General features: G+C 31.8%; 1 protein-coding gene across 1 annotated transcript in view; it reads left to right on the top strand.

Moving 5' to 3' along the window:
* The first annotated feature begins 552 nt into the window (after positions 1-552).
* Positions 553-13,600, top strand: part of fz3 (frizzled 3) — a 60,814-nt gene continuing 47,766 nt past the window's right edge. The window contains exon 1 of the mRNA XM_075302862.1: positions 553-2,070. Coding sequence (XP_075158977.1) covers positions 1,807-2,070 — 264 coding nt within the window. The 5' untranslated portion in view covers positions 553-1,806. The remainder of the gene's footprint in view (positions 2,071-13,600) is intronic.

Below are 13,600 nucleotides of genomic sequence, written 5' to 3' on the forward strand. Positions count from 1 at the left end.
AGTTTCTATAGAAATGAAATTTTGACAAAAAACACTAACAATAAAATTTTGACAGACTTTCTATAGAAACAGAATTTTGGTAAAAGTCTATCGAAAAAAAATTTTTACTGAATTAAAATCTTGATAGTTTCTATAGGATAGAATTTTGTCAAGATTTTCTATATAAATAAAAAAAATTATTTGGTAGTATTGTGGCAATTTTTTTCTCCAAATTCTGGTAGATTATTTTTGGCTCGAGTGGCAACCGTGATTATATATCCTGATTAAACCCGGTGTGACACCTACTTCCTAGGTCCTACTTCCACAACGTTAATAAAATTATTAATTATCTCATATAATCAGAACTATTCATCAAGAAATGTAGAGTACCAAGCGAAAACAATTGATCATTCATGCCGGTGTTCCCTTGCAAATCCAGCATTATTCACATGCGGTTTGAACAGACTATACAACCAGAGCAAACTACAGGCAACTTGTCGATACAACCTTCTGACAACGAACAAAACACAACCGACTAAAAACCAACTGGTACATCAACGAACCTCAACAGTTTGTCAGTTAAACTCTATGCGTACGGATGCAACGCGCACGTTTTCGAAAAATCAATTAGTTGAATTTACGATAAAACAAATAAATTGAAAATTTTTTTCGAAAAAAAAGAACAATATTTAAAAGATCCATATGGACATATATTAAGTGGTAAACAACTATAGGAAGCCCTATTGGTGGTTGATGGTGGCTGTCGTTTCACTTAATGAATGCGTACGCGGCGGTTTTTGTGAACAAGATTAAAGAAAACTGAACCATCACATAGAGAGCTCTGCCACACAACCATTAAAGTGTAGGACGACCGGCAACTGCTCTTCGCCCTGCTTAGTAAAGCATCAACTACCTGAGCATCGTTGAGACATCTCAAACAGTTTCCAAATGATCTTGTGATGCTGGTTGGTGGCTATGTTGGTGTCCGTCTGTGTGTAATGAAATCAATCTCATGGTGTGCATCAAAGAGAAAAAAATCGGCGCGCCATCGAAAATCGGGGTACTACTAAACAAATGTGGATGGATGATATCAAGACGATCACTTCAAAGCGATCAAAGAAAATTGTTTGTATCCATCTGTGATGAATGGATGACTAGAGACGAGAGGGCTAGGGACATACCACCACCACACATCATCTAAAGATGATGTAAACAAAACTAAAAACAACAATAAAAAAATCTTTGATGTTTACTTATCCAATGGTCCGGTTCGTCCGTCTTTGTGGATACTAGTGTGCAGTGAGTGAGGATTCTCCTCCCCGAAAGATATGAAACGTTAGAAATTATTATTGAATTCAGAGAAGTGAAAAACTCATTCAATATTAGCAAAAGTATTACGGATACACCGGCACTAGAAAAGAATCATAAGTGCACATGCCGAGATGAAATCAAAGTGGAATTGTTTTGTTTATTTTTTCAATTAAATGAGATCTAAAAAGAAAACAACATCGATAAACGTTTGAAGTCCGAAAAGAAAAATAAAAAAAAACATATCCATAGAAATAAAAGAGATCACTCACTCAAATTGATTATACTCAGTGTTTACATAAGAAATTATGAGAATAAAAAGCAAACAACAACAATAATTATAATTAAAATAACTTTAAAAAATATTGAAAACAAGTTATAAAAAACAAAAAGTTTTTTTGGAAGTGAGATGAACCTAATTCAATAAATTCTTCATAAAATTGCGGGGAATAAATTGTACAACAAATTGTATTCAATAAATCTCTACAATAATCCTGATTACAACAAAAAATCACCACAATGTTTGGCAACTTCAAAATATTGAAATTTGTCCAATCAGGGCTTATCTTTTTATTACTGACCACTTCAAGTCTAAGCTCTAAGCTTTCTTCACCCTTATCCTCATCAGCTGGTCATCATCAAATGGGTTTGGCCAGCCAACAAACAATTAATGGATTACAATGTCAACGTATTACAATATCTGCTTGTCATGGAGTTGGTTACAATATGACTGCCTTTCCAAATTTAGCTGGACACACCAATCAATTGGAAGCTGAACTTAGGGTAAGTAATTCTCCATCCTTAGAGGTTTTTGTTTTCGAATGACATACGCACCACCCACTATTTGGAAGATATAATGCCTTGTTTTTCTCAATGAGGGTAACTAAAAGTCATAGTATGACTTTAGTTGTAATAGGAAATGATCTCATTTTACTGTTGAACAAAATAATAAAAAAAAAACAACTATCCCATTCATCTGAAAACTCATAAAACCGAGTCAAGAAGAAAAATGATTAGTTAACACGCTTGCGTGCACGCATATTTTGGCCACAGAAATGAGGGGAGGGTTATGAAATGAATGACTATCCATTGAATTCTCCAGTTCTGCAGCTGTTACAGTAGTGATCAAATAGATAGGGAATTTCAACAATACCGGTCAATATTAAGGGCCGCCTCTTAATTCACGAGTTTTAGCATGCCTGACTTGCCGCCTAACATATAAGGGTTCGATTCCGTTCCCTGAAGAAGTTTCAAAAGGTTTATCTCCAAAGGCTGCTAAAATTCTTAGAGCCACTTTAGGGCAATGGTTTTCTGGACAGGCTTCGATCCCGTAATCTGAATCCAAAATTGTTTCTTTATAAAGACCGTTAAACTTCTCAGAACAAACTCAGTACAATGGTTATCAAATCTGCCTTATCTTGGGTTTAATTCTAGTTTTGGAAGAACCCCAAAATTGTTTCAGAAATTGTTCTCTTCTCTCAGTATTGTTGGTGATATTTCCAAAGGCTCTCTAAGTGGTTTCGTACATACTGTGACCCGACGTGCGTTGGCGATCGATGAGTTTATCGTAGAATCATACTGCACTCATTGATAATAGAGAAGTTCACCTTTCGCGGAATCAGAATGGCATTTGAGTCTCAGTCTGTCTGAAATAACAAACAGCAACTCATGCCACTTTCCAGTTGCCTGGATCGAGGATGGTCCAATAATAAATTAATGAGGATAAATGAAACTGTCAAAAATGGGGTTAACCAGTTTCAATGCAGTCACATGCCATTTCCAGGTACTCTGAAATAGAGAATAATGTGACTAAAATGATCTACCGAGCAAAAAAAAAATTGGAAGTTCTTCTTAAGGCACAACTTTAAAAGCACTTCCAAAAATGTCCTCCCAAAGATGCTCTTTATTTTAACTGCACAGGAAGTTCATTTGAGTCAATTTTCTATAACTCACTTTTTTCATATTTTAAATGGGAAATTTAAAATTTTATTGTTTCAAATGGGTTAAAAACAGATTAAAAATTAATAAAATAGTACAAAATTATTTAAATTTTGCCGAAAAAATGCTAAATCCTTTCTAGAAAAATTGCGAATTTTTGAAAATATTTAATGTCAAACGTTCCAGACAAGCGTTATAGTGCATTAAAAATCATAAAAAATTTTAAAAATTATTTATTCGTCAAAATATTACAAAATTTCTTTATTCACATCCAAATCACTGGATTCGGATCACACCTTAAGAAGTGATGCAAATTTAGTGCAACGTCTGTTGAAATGGAGGACATCCGTCCTGTCGACATGTGTTACAATTTCAGAGCAGTATTTGGATCTGCTTAACGAATTCCAAGAGAGTTTCCGAATCGCGTATTTCGGAAACTTTTAAAAAGTCGCATGGCATCAAAATGAAACTAAAGTTGCACATTACTAATCAATTACTAGGAACTCCTTCACTTCGATATATTCCCAAGTGTACCCAGCTTGGTACTGCAACGTTTATATTGGTTGCCTAGCCATCGATCCCGTGTTGAGGCATTTGATTAATTCTCCTACTTCTCCCAATTCCTCCAGCAGATCTGTACTGTAGCCAGGAATTTGGAACAAAACTCAGTCCAACCGTTGAATCTGGGATTTATACGGGTGCGGATCCTATCCTATTATATTCAGAGGGTTGGGCTTGTTCCCTATCTTGGTCCACTCTCAGATCATTTTCAATCGAACCAGGGAGGCCTGGTTCCATTACTTTTAATATTTTTTCTGTAGGTCTTATGTTCAAAATTAGACTTAGACCTAGATCTCGAGAGCTCATCACTTGTTAGCCTCCAGGGCTGACCCTGTTCTTGATTGGGTGGTACATCGATTTCGGGTTTCTGAGCGATTTCATACTCAAGGGATACAAGTCAACTTTTCATGCTTTTGATAATCGAGTCATGTTAACTAATCGACTTTAGATTGTTACCAAACTCTAGTTTGGTAAAAAATGTCCTCTTTTACCAAAAACCAAAAATTGACTTTAAAAGAAATTTTAAATCAGGTTTTTTTAAGATTATACAAGTTTGTTAATAAATGCAGATCTTTTTATGCTAACAACTGACCAAAACGTGGGAAATTCACCCATCAAAAGTCGTCTTCATTATAATCGCATATGTACCTTTGCAAAATGGAAAATTAGAATTTTTGATTTTAATCACAGTCCATATATCACTCCCAGGATCCAGGTTAGGTATATTTTTTAATATTTGACTTTTTTGATTAATAGACACTCTTCCATTGAATTACACTTTCCTATACCACTGCTATACAATTATCCACAAGTGTAAGATTTTCACACATTTCTTTTGCTTACCAGGCCAACATCCCCATAATGAACTGTCGGTTCAGTTCTCTATATTTTTTTTAGTACTTTTTTGTATTATTTTGCGGCTTTTGTTAGTAGATGATCATTTGTCCGTCCGTCCATCCATCTATTTGTCTGTCGTTTTGTCCGTCCTGCTGTAGTAGGTTTTTGTTTTCAAACTTGGCTCAGAAAAAAATTGTTTGCTGGAATAATACTTTGGCTTTGTTTATTGCGTTTTTGTTGTTGCCCTTGTTACTTTTTGGTATTCATAGTTTTGGTTACTGAAGTTGAAGCTGGTGTAGTAGTATAGTATGCCGCCACCAATTCTGTTATTGTTGCTATTGCCAGTTTTCATATCAAAAGTGCGGCTTTTAATGTGAGTTTCTTCAAGTGGCCTCAAAAGAAACAAAAAAAAACTGAATTTTTTTCTGACATTTAGATCTCTTATTTTGAGATAAGCATTGCCGGTCGATTACTTTAGCCAATGGCATACGATGGAGTATAGTGCGTCCATGGTAATAAAAATAATTCTTAGAAGTTACGTGTTTTGTATGATGTTTATTACAATCATCCTTCTATTGTGTGCGGTATGGTGTGAGTTTTGTATTTACTCGCATTTTTTTAACTGAGTTATAATTTTGCGTATTTCTTCTTTCGTTGGTAGAGTAAAAAACTCTAAACTTTAGATTATATATGCCGTGTAACGTTGTATGTTAATGCAAGAAAGATAAAGATTATGGCATTTGGTGGTCTGCAGGTTGTGTATGTTGGAATTACATGCAATATTGAAATGGGTTAAGTTGTTTCCATTTAATGACAAGATCATGCCAACAATGCAATCTCTAACATGCGAACAATAAATAAAAGAAAAGCCAGGGTTGGATTGACTAGAATATTAATATAATGTAGAACTAGGACCACAGTTTCTGGAAAGCTGGGGTTCCTACGTCTCACCGAGATTAGTAGTATAACTATTACATGACAACTCTAATGAGGTCTCTGAGTTGCTGTTCCAAAATTTTAATAACAAATTAATTTATAATACGCTTGGAGAAATCAAGAAAGAATTCGATTTATGTTGAGGAAAATACACCATAGACCGAGATAATCTACGAACTAGGTGAAGTGAAGTGCAGGTGAATATTTTGAAACTACTCTCCATAGGATGGAATCCGCTATATAGGCTACTTTTATTATTATTATTGACCTACAATATAAGTTGTAGAGCCAATTTATCATTACGATAAATACCATTCCCCGATTTTTGTAGCACAACATCATACTCACCCAATAGTTTATCTTTACATTGAAAATCAATTAAAGTGTTGTCTTTCATTTCAGTATCACTTTACCCATACCCATAGTAGGTCTTTGAGTTCAGAAAATATGCTGGAATATTAGAAGATAAGATTGTTTGCCTCCATATGCCTTCGAAGGCTCTTCTTTTTGGGGGCGGGGTATTTTTCTCCCTTGATGCAATATCTGTTATGGCAGTTAATAAGTTGTCATTGTAACATCATATCAGTCACTGTTGACAGTCATATCAATTTGTTTGCATTTCCATAATTAAAAAATAGTTTTTTGTTCTCACATTCTCCAGAAGCAGTAGAATCAATTTGTGAGTATATTGAAAAAATGATAAGAGCTTTGTTTTTCTCGTTATTGTAATATGTTTAAAATTGCATAAAATTAAAATATATCTACTGATTGTAAAGTATCACTAAATGTTTCTGTAAGTGAGGAATTGCTATTTATTAGATATATTTAATATCCATTCGATAAGATGTTTTTCAATCATATTCACGAAAATATAGAAACGCACCCAAACAGAGAACTTGAACGAAGAAATAAAGAAAATATTTAAATATCACAAAACTTTACATCATTATACTCTGGGTTGAGGGAGCAACGTCAGATTGATCTCCAAAATAAACCAACTTTCGTCATTAGAGATAGGCTAGAAGATTTAGAAGATTCTGGATCTCATAGAAATTTAATATACTTCTTATACGGCTATATTATATTATGGCCATCGAAGAGGCAAGTGGATGTCCACTCTGTAGGACTGTAAACTTTAAGCTAGGTTAAAGTTATTTTAGGCTCACTTAGACTATTCGGCCCATTGTCCAAACTCAAAACAAAAAAATCGCTTCTGAAATACGTTTCAAAAATACTCCCAAACACATTCTGCTTCAAACATATATTTTTTTCAGGATTTGTTTGAATTGTTCAAACATATAATGTTTCACCTTATGCATATACATTTTTAAGGCGCCAATTGGTTACTTCAACTTTTCTTACTTGGAGCAAAATGCAATACACATACTTGTGTTGAATTACAAATAAAAAAATATTTTTTATAATTTATTCAGATGTTATACTCCATATTTATTTATAAAAAAATAAAAAATTCAACAAGCAACATGTTATATCCCAACCACAATATGTTCTAACATATTAACATATATGTCGCAAACATGTTATGTTAGTTTATGAACATTATATGCTTGCACTTAAAAATTTTATGTTACAAAATTTTACTTCCAAACATATGAAAAACAGTCTTTTTCGTCCGTGTGGTACCAAAGATTCTTCTCTCTTGTCGCTGAGTGCTGCCCTATGTTTAGCTCACCGACTGCAAGGACGACTAAAGCCACAGTGGCCACACGCAGAGAAGGAGTATGATCATTCCAAACATGTTTTAAGAGCAAAATATTATATTTTGGAAGGATGGAAGAATTTTGTCGCAAAAATGTTGATATGGATAAATTTTTATATGGATGCTAGATTCAGTTTTCATGTCGTTTGGATGTTAGCGTAATTTCCGCAGATGGACGGACATTGCTAGATCGACTCATAATTTCACCACGACCCAGAATATATGTACTTTATGGGGTCTCAGACCAAAATGTTTGCATGGATGTTAGATTAAATATTCAAGTCAACAGCGTGTTTCGTTTGGATATTAGCGTGATTTCTACAGACGGACGGACGGACATCGCTAGATCGACTCAGGATTTCACCACGACCTAGAATATATATACTTTATGAGGTCTCAGACCAATATTTCGAGGTGTTACCCACGGAATGACAAAGTTAATATACCCCCATCCTATGGTGGAGGGTATAAAAATGGGAATAACTATCCCCATGTCCCGATATTCAGAATCGCAAGAATTGTGTTTCATAACGCAATAAATGTGGATACTCTCGGGCTGCAATCCAATCTCGATTTGAATCACTCATAAAAGAGAACTGTATTGTCAACTGATATGTTTGTATTTGTTAAGGTAGAATTACATACCATGCGTTCAATGGGTACAATGCGTCCGATTATTGAAGAGTTGAAATTTCTCTTTGAAATCAAAAGCTCGAATAGTCTGCCGCAAACAGAAAAAATCAACCCTTCCATCAATGCACGGATGGACGCATGGTGTGTAATTCAACCTTTAGGGTTATGAAAATATCGTCAAACGTAAATATTAAAATATTTTCATTAACAGTAAATAAAAATGATTAGAGACAATCGTTGAATCGTTTGTCGTAAATTCGGATTATTTTGCTCTTTAAGAAAAAAGCTTTTAGGAATTAGGTTTGTCTAAAATTTCTTTCCTCAGGAATGCTTTTTTTCTTTGGGTAAAGTAATTTTATGGAGCCACATTCATGACATGAGAAAAGTGGATTCGTGGGCGATATTTGATAGCATGAGATTGACTTCCAAATGCATTGCCATGTTCCAATTCTTTTTATTATTCCCAGAGTCTACTGCACATTAAAATGTGCATTGTATTCGGGATTCCCTAAGTCGATGTTCAACAATCTCACTTTACAATGAAAAACACTCACTGGAATAATTACCAATATTCAATTTAACCACCTCGTTTTTTATGTTCCCAATATATAAATACACACATAAAAATAAAGACGAAAAACAAAAACATTAAAAACAAATAAAAATTGAACATCTAATCGAAATATTTACACAAAAATTCAACAGACTTCATTAACCGTTGTGTCAATAAAAACAAACCCCAAAAATGGACTAAATAAATTTCGAATCGAATAGAAATTTTATTATCTATAAAATATTTTTACGAGGTATTAATAATATTTTAATAACTTTCCCGAACAATGGGTATCGCGCAATGCTGATGAAAACTCTATTCATTTAAATGAATCTAAAATCTGTATAAATTAGACAACATCTCCGCTAGCCTACCAAAAAAAGCGAAAATAACAAAGTCAATCTTATCATTTGGAGAAAATCAAAACTAACGTTTTTATTTTTAATTTGTTTATTTTTATGAAGATAAAAGAAAATTATGATTATTTCATTACTATGATTATTATTTAATTTTTTCTTATCTCAAGGCGGTCTCTTTTTTTTCATTGTTGACTATAATCGTGTAGTGTGTGTTTTGTGGTGTGACAGTGACAAAGTTGGTGGCTATGACTGTCAGTCTGCCTAGACTGTCCATATCTGTCAATCGTGTTGTGGGTCGCTTGCTTTATACCAAGACTATCGTATGGTGTTGGTTTCACATGGCAGAGGGAAATTTGTTTTTTTTTAATACCCCCGTGTTGGCAAGATTGATGATGATGACGGCTTGCCTTGGAGTTCCCCATTCGGCATTGATGAATCCGTATGCGACAAAAGAGACATTTGGACAGAGAATTCCACGCGATCACACTCACTGGCGCATATATCCTACTCAAAGGCCCTGCAAAGAAAAAAAAAAAGATGGAAGAAATTCTACCGGCAAATTAATCCACCAACCAAGTAAACGATTCTAACGTAGGTGATTTCTTGTGGTCTGTAGTTTTTTTCTATATATCGTAGTTATCAGTTTGTGCCCCTACTCTTCACAAAAATTCTTAAGTTTTCCAATTGTGATACTCATGTGCTCTATGAACGTTGATTGTCATTAATTTTCAAGGGATTATGATTTATCATTTCACGCTTTAATAGTATCTTTTTCGGTGAGCTGGTTTGTTGTCTGTCTGGAATTATGAAAAGTTTTTTTCTTTCCTTCTATAGGAGATTGTTGCCTACATTCGTGCTAGATATTGTTTGGTGAGGTATATTGAAGGTTTTGTTTTTTTTTTGTTGGACTTCAGTATTTGTTATGTTCACAAAAAAAATTTTCATAATTTTTCACACTTAATGGTTAAATGTAATTATGGGTAGTTTACAGGAGACTTTAGTTGGTTGAGAGTGTTAGATTTTTTTTGGTGCTGTTGTTTGACCATATTACGACGCTAAAAGTTTTGGTTTATTGAAGGGGAAATATTAACAGCAAATTTAGTGCATTAGGCCATATAAGCAGGGTTACACTCAAGAAGATATGTATTTTAAATAGTGCAAGCATAAAATCAATTTCTTTTCGAGAAAAGATCTTTAGGCATATGCTTGTCATTACACACAAAAAATAGTTTGCTGATTCAATCATGAAATTAATTGTTCCAATTATGTATTTGTCTCCAATCACGAAAATGATAGTATCAATCAAAGTTTTAATTGGAAAAAAATTGATTAAAAAATTAATTGATTTGAAAATTTCAATTAATTTTTTAATTGTTTCAATTAAAAATTTAATGATCTTGATTCAATCAAAATATTAACTGATGTTCATTGGAAAACTCAATCCGTTTTGTAATAGATTCAATTAATTATTTAGTTAAACTTTTTATTTAAATGAGTTAAACAATTAATTGAGTTTTGTAATCGACATCGATTAATTTTTTCAATTAAATTGTTAATTGGGGCAATCACTCATTTTCTTAACTAACTGCGTGTTCTTAGTTGTAAAAATGATTGTATCAATTATTTTTTAATTAAAGACGTAACTATTTACAATCACTTTCTTAATTGACTTTGTGTTTTTATTTTGATTAAAAAATTGATTGTATCAATTAAATTTTCAAATATTTTGATTAAAAACTTGATTATACCAATTAATTTTTTTTAATTAAAAATTTTCCATCATTGACCTAATGTTTCTAGTTTTATTAAAATATTGTATCAATTATTTTTTAATTGGAAAAGTTTTCAACTTCAATTAACTGTTTAATTGGAAATATTTTGGTGATATTCTTTTCTGTGTACACAGTATTTTTCGTTGAATTCGAACCTTCACTTGTGTTATAACTTCTGAAATTGTTACAATTATTTTTGGACTATCACCATGGAGTTGGGCAACGCTACCATTATCCTTTTAATGAATTATGGTGCAATACACACATTTCTTCATTTTGAGCTATGTGAGGTCGCCAACAGTAGCCTTTTTGCTTGAAGTCGCTTACGAATAGCTTTCCTTTCTAGAAACTTAGACGTAAATGCCTTTGGTCGCATATAAACAGTATAGTAAACTATCAATAGAACGAATATCACGTAGCTATTGTTACCGTTGTGTCACATTAGTCCCGAATTTGTCACTTTTTGCGACCGTTTACACTTTTGTGCCACTAAATGCCATACTTTTTATATTTTTATGCCATCATTTTGGCAATGTTGAGCTACTTACTTTTTAATGTAATATTTTTCGTAAATTTTGATTTCGCTTAAATATAAGGCATGTGATCTAAAAATCTAAAACATAAAATGGAACTAATACTGCAAATTTAAGCTCTTTTTATTTAGCGGATAATTGTTACACCTGAAGGTATGAAAATAAAATTTTCTGTAGTACACGCAGAGAAGGAATATGATCACCTCAAATATGTTTCAATAGCAAAATGTTATTTTTGTATGGTGACCATGTAACATGTTTGTCACTAAAATGTTATTTTCTCGTCAAATATAACCTGCTTGCCGAAATCAGATACATGATTTCCGAGGAAATAACATGGTTGCGAAAACCATGTTACATGGTCACCACCCAAAAATAACATTTTGCTCTTAAAACATGTTTGAGGTGATCATATTTCTTCTCTGGGTGTAGATAAAGCGGGTTCTCCTATGAAAGATTAATTTCAAGAATTGATTTTCGATAAAATCAAATTAAAAGACAAAATGATTGTTGGATTTATATGATCTAATTAAAAAAAATGAGATTTGATATTTTCATAGAAAAAAACTTATGAAATTAATTCGTATTTTTTATGAAAAAGTGTGTCACTTTTTTTTAAATTATTTTTGTCACCTTTTTTTGCGATTAACACTTTTCGTGATAAAATTTTGAAAATCTCAGCGATAACGATGCACGTCGCTGTCATTGACAGATATACCAGTGCGAACTTTGTAAAACTTCGTGTTATCTATCCTGTACACCAAAATAAAGGTTCGAAGCTATCCAACCATCTGTTGGTTAGTGCTCTTAATAATTACTAATCGATTATCTTACTTTTTTCCGTTAGTGTAGTGTTGGTTGTGTGCATACATTTCACTCAGAGCACTGAACACAATGGTTCTGCTTTTTTGTATGTTTTCGGCCTGGTTTCAGAAGAAAAAAATCCATTAACACCTTTTCTCCTGTGGCTGTTCAAAATTCACACTCGTCATCAGAGTCAGCTGCATCAGCAGCTTCATCTTGAAGGCTCTGAATGAAAAGATGGATTTTTAATGCCCACCGAGCTCAGCTGGGTATCCATTCAATGGGCTATGAAAATGTTTGTGTTTCACTTTGAAATAAATTTCATCAACATTCATTGTTGAATCTTACCAAAAACTAAATTCATTCCAAACAAGTTAGCTATACCAAGTTTGGGTTCGTCTCATATATATTTTTTTTTTTGTTTTTGTAAAAAAAAACACGATTTTCCTCTTTTCAGCTAAGGTTGCCCCAGTGTTTCTTAGGCACAGCCATGATTCTCTTTCATTCTTGATGCCGTAAAATCAAAAAGAAAAAAACCTCCAGGCCCAAAACCTAACTCTTTTTAAGATCGAAGATGCTGCGGCTGCAAGCCTTTTATGCATATTTTGCATTTTAGCGACTGCTTTTGTTGTTGCTGTTTCCTGTATACCGCATTTCTGTCGTCTGCCATAGTATTGGTCTGAAATAGGGATGATATAATAGGAAAAATGATTAACAAAATGCAATTGAGGTACTAAAGTAAACGAATTAAATTAAATTAAATTAAATTAAATTAAATTAAATTAAATTAAATTAAATTAAATTAAATTAAATTAAATTAAATTAAATTAAATTAAATTAAATTAAATTAAATTAAATTAAATTAAATTAAATTAAATTAAATTAAATTAAATTAAATTAAATTAAATTAAATTAAATTAAATTAAATTAAATTAAATTAAATTAAATTAAATTAAATTAAATCAAATTAAATTAAATTAAATTAAATTAAATTAAATTAAATTAAATTAAATTAAATTAAATTAAATTAAATTAAATTAAATTAAATTAAATTAAATTAAATTAAATTAAATTAAATTAAATTAAATTAAATTAAATTAAATTAAATTAAATTAAATTAAATTAAATTAAATTAAATTAAATTAAATTAAATTAAATTAAATTAATTTAAATTAAATTAAATTAAATTGAAATTGAAATTGAAATTGAAATTGAAACTGAAATTCGAATTGAAATAGAAATTGAAATTGGAATTGAAACTGAAATTGAAACTTAAATTGAAATTGAAATTTATGTTCAATAAAAAAATTGAAACTTAAATTGAAATTGAAATAAATTGAAACTGAATTGAAACGAAATTAAACTAAATGAAATGAAATCGAATGGATGAAAGCACAGAACAAAAGTAATTTTTTTTATAGCAAGAATGAACTACGTCGTGCGAAAAATGAACTAAATTATACTCCACATTTTGCGAAATTTAATGCCCAGTTGTACTTTCTAACTGCAGTTCACGAAATTACACCCTCTCATAAAAGAAAAAATTAACTAAAAGTAAAGAAGAAAATCATTGGCGCAAAATCATTTTAACCATTCATTCTTATTATTTTTGGGAATCGTACGAGAATTTTCTTTAGCTTTAGTTCATATTGAGCTTATGTGTACGG

This window comes from Haematobia irritans, chromosome 3, assembly GCF_050003625.1.
Source record: "Haematobia irritans isolate KBUSLIRL chromosome 3, ASM5000362v1, whole genome shotgun sequence".
In the NCBI taxonomy this organism is placed as follows: Eukaryota; Metazoa; Arthropoda; class Insecta; order Diptera; family Muscidae; genus Haematobia; species Haematobia irritans.